Genomic DNA, 11,793 nt, shown 5'->3' with positions numbered 1-11,793 from the left:
GGGGGGGGGGGGGGGGGTTTAACACTGTTAGTTTTGTTAAGCTCAAAAAATTGCTAATAAAAGAATCCATTTAAAACGCCTGGATTCCCCCGTCCCTTGTTACTCACAGTAATGTGCCCACATATTTATGTTTATAAACATTTATGAGAACCCTAGATATGTTTTTATGCTTGTATGTAAAGTTATTTGCTATGATTAATACATAATGTTGAGATAACTAAAATGTATTTTTGCATATGATCATGTTGCATTAAAGTTGTTTGACGTTTTTTGGTTCACGATGTTTGTTAAATCTTTGGGGGGGAGCATTTTACCTGTTTTTGTTTTTTTGGGGAGAGGAGGTTGTAAAACTTTAGCGTGTACCGTTGTGTGTGGGGAAATTTTGAATTCCACGCCCATTTCCCCGCCTCTCATAATTATGATTGGATGATTAGTCCTCTGGTCAGGTCTCTCCATGGTGAAACTCGCTCGGAAGGCGCCACTGAGCATTATGGGAAATGTAGTTTGAAACCGTATCACGCGGTCTAGTTTCTATGAAGTTTGCGAGCTAATAAACTACATTACCCACAAAATAATATAAGCGAGGGGAGGAACGAAGGTGTCAGAAATTTGACTCGCAGAACTACTTCAACTCATTGGGATGCTTAACCATACAGAGCAGAGATGACTGAAGGGACGTAAGTGTTGTGTTTTTATTATATATAGTAGGTTTGGTTAAATATTTAATATTAAATAAATACATTTAAATCTCCTCAAGATGTGTTTGACGTTAGAGAAACACGCACTTTATGTTGTGTTAAAACTTTTTGTAATAAGTGGTGTTTTCGTTATTCTTTTTTTTGCATGATTAATAACGTATTTCATTTTTTTAAATGTAGACACCTGCATTATGTTAATATTATATAAATGAATAATTTGAACAACTCATTATGCGCATGCGCGTGTGTGTACCTTTCTGTCAGGTATGTGAGGAGGAGAAGAGGGGGTCCCTATAAGACTACAGCAGTGACAGACCTGACACGCTGGAGACTCAGTAATGTAGAAGGAAGGCAGACATGGAAATACCTGAAGGACGAAGACACTGAGGAAAGGGAGCAAAACTTCTTGGAAGCTCACTCTGTGGGTCTTGACACGGTACGCAGCAAGAACCAGCACTGCTGCTCTGATTTGATTTGATTTTTTATCAAATTAGTGAAACTTGAATGGACCTCTTGGAACTTAACAGAAGCTAAAGTTGATGTAATTTGGAAAATTATTCACATTCACTCACAATCCACTTTAATAGGAACATCTGTACACCTGCACATTCGTGCAGTTATCTAATTAGCCAATCATGTGGCAGCAGCACAATACATAAAATCATGCAGATACAGATCAAGAGCTTCAGTTAATGTTCACATCAAACATCAGAATGGGGGAAAAGTGTGATCTCTGTGACTTTATCCGTGGCATGTTTGTTGGTACCAGATAGGCTGGTTTGAGTATTTCAGAAACTGCTGATCTCCTGGGAATTTCTCACACAGAAAAAAACTTCCTTTGTGAAATTGCTACAGGAGTAAATAAAAAAAAAAGAAAGAAAGAAACAGTAGAACAGTTGTAACTTAGTTGAATGGCAATGGAAAGTGTTCTCACTTTCACATACATTTGACATGAATTCCTTCTGCACATCAGATGTGCTGTGTGCTTTAAAGTAGACAGTGCGAGCCTCACTTTTAAAGGCAAAACCAGTGACGTTGCTGATAACGATGGGAAAGAGAAAAGCATTTTTAGCCTTCTCTTTTAGTTTATTTACTTTTTTGTTTGTTTGAGAAAAGGTGATCTTCCAAGATAATTTGGAACGATGCAGCAAAAGTCCACGGGGATTTACTGATGTAAAATGTGTTTTGGACTAAATATTTTTACATAATTGGATTGTTTGGACTTTTGCCAGTGTAACAAGATGGTTTTTGTTGGGATGTTCTTGATCAGTGCACTATTATGAGGCTTCAAGTGTTTGTTTGTATGTTGGTGGTCTGACAGTGACGGTGATTGTAGCTGCTGTTGTGATTGTATCTTTAAACGATTTATATCAATCTAATCACAAGATTCTAGCACATAGAAGCTGTGTACATGGCAAAGTTTTGCTCACAAGATGGCAAAATAAAGGTCAATTTTCGGAACTCCAGGAAGTTAAACAAGCAGCTGCCACATCTGGCTTGCTTATTGGTGATTTAAATCTATATCCAGATTTCTGTAAAGTTGCTTCGTGAAAATGTCCATTGTTAATGGAGCTATATAAATAAAACTGAATTAAACTGAATGATTACTGACAACCTTGCAGTCATAACCAAATGCCTGATAGCACTCTGGTCATATCAAGTTTAGTCAGCTCTGTATGTAATTCACATAAATACTCAGTCATGCAGGTTGGAAACCGAACAATTATTTTTTAAGTTGTTCCAACTTCATTATGACATGCATGTGAACACACAGTGCATTATTTATTATTTGGACTAACAGACAAAAGTTCATAAAATCACACCAAGCTGAGACTGATGCTTGACTTTGAATGTACCTTTTATTCCCCTCAGAGTAAGTTTGTTCCAGCCTCCCCAGCAGCACACACAGCGGTTGAAGCCGCTCAGAAGGGGATGGAGTTTTACAGCCATCTTCAGGCTGAGGATGGCCACTGGGCTGGAGACTACGGAGGACCACTTTTCCTGCTTCCAGGTACAACATAGTAAAACGGTATGGGGTAATTTGGTTTCACATATTTCCTTAAAACATGTAATCATGTGATGAATGTGTCCTTTTCCTACAGGTCTCCTGATAACCTGTCATGTTGCTAAAATCTCTCTATCAGAAGCCTGGAAGAAGGAGATGGTGAGGTATCTACGTTCAGTGCAGCTGCCAGATGGTGGCTGGGGTCTGTAAGTTTGACTTCCCTACATGTTATTATTTGCAATACATATGTATATATGTACATCTCGATACATAGGGGAAATAAAAATTCTTTGGCTAAATGTAACTTTATTTACAAAACATCCTCTACATGACTGGCATTTCTTTGTAAACACACATGGAGTCGTCTCTCCCACTCATGATGAGTTAACTCATCTGTGTTAACGCATCTGGTGTTATGCATGTAATTTCATGTCCATTGCAACCTTGTGACAGCTTCCTGGGCCAGCCATGAGAATGAGTTCAATACGTTCTTCTTTTGTCAAAAGCATTCTTAAAGGCTATCTGAAAAAATATGTATATAATTTAAACTAAGTATGAACACACACACACAGTGGTTCGTTTCTCTTAGAAACAGTGATCGACCTCTATTTGGATTATTAGTGAAAAGAATTAATCAATTTACTTGGTCAAAAATAAAAATGGTTAAAAATTTGTCATTTTTCTTACATTTTCTGGAAAATACATTTAGAAAACCACATAGAAATCCACTGTTTGATTGATTAAATCCACTGTTATTAATGATATTAATAATATTATATATAATACTGTGTGAATAACATTAATCATTTTCTGTAATAGTTGAAAAAAGTATCATCCCTCACATCTAATCAAATGAAAGATCCCCTTTGAGATATGTTAAAAATGATGTCAGTCTGTTTCAAAATGTTGCCGCTGATTAATGTGTAATTTTTCCAGGCATATAGAAGACAAGTCGACTGTATTTGGCACAGCTCTCAGTTACACTACACTGAGAATCCTGGGAGTTGGGCCTGATGACCCAGATATGGTACGGGCAAGGAACAACTTACACAGCAAAGGTCTGAAAGTTTAACTTGGATAAAACAAATTGCAGCATTAAAGGGTTTAATCCTCATTTGTAAGTCGCTTTGGATAAAAGCGTCTGCTAAATGAATAAATGTTAACGGAAAAAGAGTGCAATGCAGTGCATGTCTACTTTTATGATTATTCTTATAGGAGGTGCTGTAGGTATACCGTCCTGGGGAAAGTTCTGGCTGGCCATCCTCAATGTGTACAGTTGGGAAGGGATGAACACGCTTTTTCCAGAGATGTGGTACAGACACATTATATAATTGTCCATAATTCTTTAAGCATGATAACACATGGCACTGCACACCTAAAAAACCTGCGTATATTTAAATCAGGCTGTTTCCAACTTGGATGCCGGCACACCCGTCCACTCTGTGGTGCCACTGCAGGCAGGTCTACCTTCCCATGAGCTACTGTTATGCCGTCAGGTTGTCTGCACAGGAGGATTCACTGGTGCTCAGCTTGAGACAGGTACAGTTACACAACGACATCAGCAGGGGGAGCCTTACAATAACACTAAGCATCTTTGTTGTATGGCGTTGTAATGCTTTCCAGTGCCAAGTCATAAGATCTTGACTGATATTGCACTCATTATTTTGTGCATGTTAAAACACAAATAAACAAATTGTACTATTCATAATAGGGTTGGGCAATATGATGTAATGTTTTTGTGATCAATTTTGTACTTTAAAATTGTAAAATGTTAACATTTTATTACAGCATGTTTATATTTTGCTCTTTTCCATTCATTCATTTATTTATTCATTTATTCATTCATTTGCTCATTCATTCATCTTCAGTAAGCTTCAGTAATCTTTTTTAGTTTTAGGTTTTTAGTAGATCTCAAGCCTATCCCAGGAATACTGGATGTGAGACAGGAACATACCGAATGTGAATAAAATGTCTTTAAGTATCATGATATCATATATTTGTCATATCGCTCACCCCAATTCATAGTTTGACAGGTTAAACTTTATACTAGCACGTTTGTCTTAATATGTCTCTTTTTTAGTCTTCCTACAACTTACACTTAGAAATCTCACACATGTTTCTGGTCAATTTGTGGAAATGAAAGCTAATATTGCTGTTCCTTTGGATATAATGTCTACCAAGTGAATAAATGTGAATGTAATATAAAATGAAATTTGTTGAATACACATTGTAAGAGTTTGTACACATTGTAAGTATTTTTTTCTGTTCAAGGTAGCCTCGCAATGAAAGATCTTTAGCTTGTTCAGTAATTTGTCTAAAAACAGGGGAAGGGCTTTGTGTTGTGAGCTGGTGAGCTGAATTGGGGGAAGAATGTTTTCTTAAAATTGATTAATGGAAGAACCATTGTAACAGCCAGGCTTTTTTAAAGTTTCTTTTATCTTCGGCAATTATATATCTCAAACCAAAGTGACATTTTTCTTTCCTTCTATGTAATAAAGGGAGATCGCAATTAATCCGCCTCCAAGAAATCAGTCTTCACCATGAGTTCTTTGCATAAGCAAACGTGCATGAGCATGCATGTTGTATATTTCATGATTCATACACTGTGGTCCTTGTATGCCTGTTGCCCATATGTTAAACTGCCAAAGTGTTGTTCTTTATATGAGTACATTGGAACCCCAGGGCTACAGATTTCTTTTCATGTGTGTTCTTTTCAAAGTATTGTTCTGCAGTGACTGTGAAACTAATAGGAAATGTATTTATGAAAATGAAGAATGTAAGTCTGAACCCACTGACAGCTCCTGGGAGGTTAAACTTGAAACACAGTTTTACATTTACAGCATTTGGCAGATGCCCTTATCCAGAGCAACTTACATTTTATCTCATTTTATACAAGTGAGCAGTTGAGGGTTAAGGGGCCAGCAGCGGCAGGTTGATAGTGCTGAGATTTGAACTCACAACCTTCCGATCAGTAATCCACTGTCTTATCCACTGAGCTACCACTGCCTGCATATAGTTTGCATGTACATTTTCTAGAACAAATCTTGGGGAACTAATTTGGTTTGTTATGTGACATACTTTCTATCACATGCTAAAGGATTAACGTATCAACTAATCGTTATGATGTGCTATTACAGGAACTGTATGTCCAGGACTATTCAATTATTGACTGGCCAGCTCAAAGAAACAATGTTGCAGAATCAGACATGTACACCCCTCACAGCACTCTGCTCACTGCCGCCTACTGTAAGTGTAACTTTGTTTCTTTAATATAATCTTGCTTATTAGAGCAATAATCTAATTGTGCTGTCATTCACAGTCATCCTGAACCTATATGAGGCTCATCACAGTACTGCACTGAGAGAAAAAGCTGTGAAAGAACTATACGATCACATCCAAGCAGACGATCGGTTTACAAAGTGCATTAGCATCGGGCCGGTAAGCTACATGTTGGTTTTGTTAGGTCCTGGTTTGTTATTAAAGATAACAGAGTTTCAGTGTTTTATGTTCCAAATAAAACTACAATCTCATTGATGCCTAAGCATACATGTTTTCACACAAAAATTTACAAAATAGGTACACATCTGTTATTTTGCACGGACACATTGATTCTTGCATTGTAAAACTCTCACAAAGAAGTTAGAAGGCTTTGAACTTTTATTCTTTATTTATGACATTTCAAGGCATGGGTCTTTGTCCTCCTTTTGTATACATGTACGAGTTACTGCACTGGACTTGTAAATTAAAGTATGTTTATCTTAGGCTTTTTTTTTTATCTTAAATGTTTAGCAAATATGAAATGTTCAAATATATAAAATATATATCTATAACTAAAATAGAGAAAATCTTAGCATGATTGAAGTTGTCTTGCACACGCAGAGACAGAAGCAAGTAACAGCCAAAAACCAAGACAGACAGATATTTGGATAAACCTGCTAGCTGATTTCCGAACACAAATTATTGATTTGATCGACCCTAGGTTTTAGTGTTTACTACTCTTAATAGTACATTCATGGTACTGCACAGTACTGTTTTATTGGCAATATCTTACTATATCATGAAAGCATTATTTTCATACCCCAACTGCATTCTCAGATCTCAAAAACCATAAATATGTTGGTGCGCTGGCATGTTGATGGACCCACATCAGCTGCCTTCCAGGAGCATGTGGCGAGGATCCCAGACTACCTCTGGTTAGTCATAAACAATAATTTTTTTTTACATACTCCCTATCCTATCCTGACATTAAATATATAAACAATATATTCTGTGTATACTTTTCCCCAGGCTAGGTCTTGATGGCTTGAAGATGCAGGTTGTTCTCTGCTTCATAAAATTATTTTGGTACCACATAGTACATAGGGTTATCCAACTGCTCCTGTTCATGTTCTGTGTTTTTTGTATTTTCACAGGGAACCAATGGATCTCAGCTATGGGACACTGCCTTTGCAGTGCAAGCATTTCTTGAGGTATTTAGAACATGTTTGAACTCGTCTTTAACTACACATAACAAAAGAAACGCAAGAATCATAAACATTTAAATATTACACTGTCCTGTTTTGTATTGTTTTTTAAAGGCAGGTGCGCAGAATGACCCCAGGTTTGCACAGTGTTTAATGAAGGCCCATCAGTTCTTTAATCTAACTCAGGTAAGAGCAGTATATACATGAAGCATAATGCCAGTAACAGACTAGTGATATTCCCCATACAACCAAGAACAGCTCAAGATCATATCGATGTGTAGTATATCAAAGCAATTTTTTTTGTAAACCTATAAAACTTTTGTGTGAAAGGTGCTATACAAATCCAAGTTGTTGTTGTTGTTGTTGTTGTTATTATTATTATTATTATTATTATTATTATTAGTGGTAGTAGTAGTAATTGTAGAAATAGTAGTAGTTGTGGTGAAACCCATAGAAAACATGTGGGGTGAACTGAGGAGGAATGGTCTCAGATCCCTTGCCATGTATTCTCCAACCTCATCAGACATTATAGGAGAAGACTCAAAGCTGTTATCTTGGCAAAGGGAGGTAGCACAAAGTATTGATTAAAAGGGTGCCGATAATTGTTGCACACCTATATTTAACCTTTTTTTTTTTTTTTTGATAAACCTGTGTTTTGTTTGCAATTGTTTGATATCCATGAAAGTAGAGTATTTTTGTGATTTTTTTTTTTAACAAAAGATTAAAAGGTTAAACAATAAGGACAATTTTCACAGCCCTCTTTGCTCATATTTACCAAGGGTGCCAATATTAGTGGAGAGCACTGTAGAAGTAGTAAGGCTGATGGTCATGGTGGAGTAGTGTTGTATTCATTATTCAATATTTTTTTCATTATTTCAGGTTAAAGAAAATCCCCCAGACTACATCAAATATTACAGACAGATGAACAAGGTACTGAAAGCTTACCTTCATTTTTAACCTATGAAATTAATTTTGGGCTTGGTGTAACTAAATGTTAAGTGTGTGCGTCTCTCTCTCTCTCAGGGAGGCTTTCCTTTCAGCACACGTGACTGTGGTTGGATCGTGGCTGACTGCACAGCAGAGGGCCTGAAGTCGGTGATGTTACTGCAGGAGCAGTGCGGCTTCATCACAGAGCACATTCCCTCACAAAGACTCTTCGATGCAGTCAATGTGGTACAGCCATAAGACAATACGTTGTCAGCATGTGCTTTGTTATTCCAAGTCTACTGCTGTAGTCTTCACCCCTTTCTGTGTCTTTTAGCTTTTAAGCATGAGAAATTCTGATGGCGGCTTTGCCACATACGAGACCAAACGTGGAGGAAAACTATTAGAGCTGCTCAACCCGTCAGAGGTGTTTGGTGAGCAAATGTTTTGAGAGAGCCATATTTTACCACCATGATGACCCTACTAAAAATATATAATCATCCATTATAATTATAGTGTATTTTTATGTTCTTTCCACAGATATTATGTTAAACATTTCATGTCATATGTATTGAGTTGTCATTACCTTTGGTTTGATGGCTCGTTTGAATATTTAGTTTAATAATTTGTTGACTCTGTGTTCTGTCACAGGTGATATCATGATCGACTACACTTACGTGGAGTGCACGTCGGCTGTGATGCAAGCTCTGCAGCACTTTCATCATGCCTACCCTGAGCACAGAGCGCAGGAGATCAGGTAAATTCATGACCCCTGTATTACCATCTAAAGAAATTCAACATGCTTCAATGACTTGAGCTGTAATGTGTCATTGTAGGAGAACTCTTCAGCAGGGACTTGACTACTGCAGAAGAATGCAAAGACCTGATGGCTCATGGGAAGGGTAGGCCTGTGAGCTGCAATTCAACACTGATTTGTTGTTCACTGTATTTTGAATTTTTGAATCCAAGTGAATGTTGACTCCCTGTACCAGGATTCTGTAATTACTTCTATACCAAATTCAAGTCGCTAAATAGAAAATACTCTAATATATGATTTGGACAGGAGCAGGGATTCTCAAATCTTTGCAGTGAGGTATCCCTTTAACTGTTAAAAAACAATAAATACATAAATAAAATAATATACTATACACAAAATATAATGTCTTGCTACTATTTATATTACTATTTATTTTTTTTAAAGGTTTTATTCTTGATCTTTCCCCTTACTGAACAAAGTTCTATTTATATTTAATTGACATTATTTATATATTAATGACTAATAAATCTACAATAAATATAATAACTTTGATAATGGTGAATTGTGATTTTTACCACTGTCACTAAATTTAAAAAAAAAAAATCACAGACCCCATTGGCTATGCTTCATGGACCCCACTTTAAGAACCATGGGTCTATAGTACAAATGCATGGTAAAATAATATACACTGTATATGCTACATTCCACGAATGTGATATAATATTCTATATTGTTTGGCTTGTGGATCCTTTTCAGGTCATGGGGTGTGTGCTTTACATATGGAGCATGGTTTGGATTGGAGGCATTTGCATGCATGGGTCATATTTTCCAGGATGGGTATGATGGGTATGATGGGTATGATTTGGACAAATAAAGCACATATCAAGAAATCAATAGTTCAGTGAGACATGCGAGTCATGCATATTTTTGTGTGTTTCAGACTGGCGTGTACTGAGGTGTGGCGTGCCAGTGAATTCCTGCTCTCTAAGCAGATGGAGGACGGAGGCTGGGGAGAGGACTTTGAGTCATGTGAGCAGAGGTGCTATGTACAAAGCAAAAATTCCCAAATCCATAACACCTGTTGGGCTCTACTGGGTCTGATGGCTGTCAGGTAATACTCACTGTGTGGTCAGCATGGTATTAAGGTGACAGAGCTCTAGGGGTTCCACATCTTTCCATAAGCTTTTTTTTTTTAATATGGTTTTATATTACATTTATCTCACCTCTCACGGTTTTATTGGTTCTTCATACAACAGGTACCCTGACTGCATAGTCATCGAGCGTGGAATACAGGCTTTGATTGATAAGCAGCTTCCCAATGGAGACTGGCCACAAGTGAGTTATTCTTTTCCATGTCTTTAAATAGTTTTTAACACGAATCTTTGTTGTTACATTATGGTTTGAAAGGTTTTGCACTAAAATATGCAGTTGTATTTAAGCCCTTGCATACAAATAAAATGGAATGTGTATGATTAAAAAGTTCCAAATATATTCAAGTCTATAAACACAAAATAATGTAATTGAATTAAATTGATAGTAGATATGACTATCATTGTACATCATCTGTCGCTTAACATAGGAAATTGTGTAGCCAAATGCCATAAATGTAAGTGTAAATGGTTCTTGGTGATGATATAGACCAGTTTTCAATTGATCGTGACATATTTCAGCATATCAAACTGAGCACTCAAAATATACTGTAGGGGAAGCAATCAATGTATGACAAAACTGGCCAATATTAATTAAGAAATCATTAATTGTTAAGCATTTAAATATAACTGTTGCCACCAGTCAGTCATTTTATTTGCTTATCCGAACCTTTGTCAGCAAGGAATTTAATGTAGCTGGAAGGTCACAAATTTGAGTTGAATACCCCTGATATAGACATTTTGTCACCCTTTCTAGGAGAACATCTCTGGTGTTTTCAACAAGAGCTGTGCTATCAGTTACACGTCCTATAGAAACCTGTTTCCAGTTTGGACTCTGGGCCGTTTCTCGCGTCTCTACCCCGCCAGCTCACTTGCTCGGAATCTGGGAGGCACTGAGAGATAATCTGTGAAGTGTTTATTTGACATTTGGTGTCTAACTGCCTGGTGAAAATTTCACTTTCATGCAAACCGACTTGCTGCTTTTAGAACTGACCAGTCAGTAATTCTCTCTTATGATTTCAGTGGATTTGCTTTTAAATAGTTTTGTAGATAAATATAATTATAATATAATATAATAACATTATTTTAAAGCTACAGTGTTTATTTTACAATATTTTTTTAATATATTATGTAGTGTGGTCTTGAGTGTAGTGTGTAGTGTGATTGCACAGCTCTGCCGAATAATTGTACAAAATGTAATTGTCATTGAACAGTGCCTGTAGCAGTAGATATTTGAAACATATAGGCAGAAATTAATGCAAGCATAGTATCATCTTTGTATTGACAAGGAAGTGTATTTTGGATCTTTTCAAGTAAATTCTGAGTTTATTACAAACATCTACATGCATCCTTCCCTATTTTTCACACACACACACACACACAAATCCTTACACTGTTAATTATTAATAGGCATGTACACACTGTCACTGATGCATGCACACACACTCGAGAGAGAGTGACACCAATCCAGAAGTGTTTTTAAATAAATTTTACCCACAACCATGTAACATATACAGTCACAATCAAAATGATTGAAATCAGGTTTGTCAACATTTTCACACTTTCAGCTGTTTGCAATGGACAAATCAAACAAAAGCAATTGAAATAGTTCAACACAACGAATGCTTCAAGTGGTTTCTCCAAATTCAGCTGAAGATGCAACTTATAATGATTTCTCCAGTTTCAAAATTATTCACCCCCCTGAATAAAATCCCTCACAACAGCACAAATATGCAAAAGTGGGTGTTGTCTCAACGACATCTGATGCAACTAATCAAGGTCTTCATTAGTTGCATCA

At 36.7% G+C, this 11,793-nt stretch overlaps 1 protein-coding gene across 2 annotated transcripts; it reads left to right on the top strand.

The window, feature by feature from the left end:
• The first annotated feature begins 11 nt into the window (after nt 1–11).
• Nucleotides 12–11,136, top strand: lss (lanosterol synthase (2,3-oxidosqualene-lanosterol cyclase)). Of its 2 annotated transcripts, none has more exons than XM_053627314.1 (22): nt 12–677; nt 963–1,134; nt 2,571–2,709; nt 2,801–2,909; nt 3,640–3,761; nt 3,919–4,015; nt 4,107–4,242; nt 5,841–5,949; nt 6,023–6,141; nt 6,799–6,896; nt 6,991–7,018; nt 7,116–7,172; nt 7,281–7,352; nt 8,046–8,096; nt 8,190–8,339; nt 8,428–8,524; nt 8,742–8,847; nt 8,927–8,992; nt 9,604–9,684; nt 9,788–9,958; nt 10,104–10,182; nt 10,753–11,136. In XM_053627314.1, the coding sequence occupies exons 1-22, from the start codon at nt 664–666 to the stop codon at nt 10,897–10,899; spliced, it is 2,220 nt and encodes a 739-aa protein (XP_053483289.1). In that variant the 5' UTR covers nt 12–663; the 3' UTR covers nt 10,900–11,136. The 2 variants fall into 2 exon arrangements, with proteins under 2 accessions (XP_053483289.1, XP_053483287.1); XM_053627312.1 differs by having other exon boundaries at nt 9,604–9,693.
• The last annotated feature ends 657 nt before the right edge of the window (nt 11,137–11,793 follow it).

The sequence above is a fragment of the Ictalurus furcatus genome, chromosome 6 (assembly GCF_023375685.1).
Source record: "Ictalurus furcatus strain D&B chromosome 6, Billie_1.0, whole genome shotgun sequence".
Classification (NCBI taxonomy): Eukaryota; Metazoa; Chordata; class Actinopteri; order Siluriformes; family Ictaluridae; genus Ictalurus; species Ictalurus furcatus.
Note: the sequence above shows the minus strand (reverse complement) of the source record. Positions and strands in the feature narration are given on the sequence as shown.

Excerpts from the sequence above, each read along its gene's own strand:
- lss (XM_053627312.1), top strand. Across the intron at positions 2,710-2,800 it reads ACCACTTTTCCTGCTTCCAG|GTCTCCTGATAACCTGTCAT; the intron begins GTACAACATAGT and ends CTTTTCCTACAG. Across the intron at positions 8,525-8,741 it reads CAACCCGTCAGAGGTGTTTG|GTGATATCATGATCGACTAC; the intron begins GTGAGCAAATGT and ends GTTCTGTCACAG.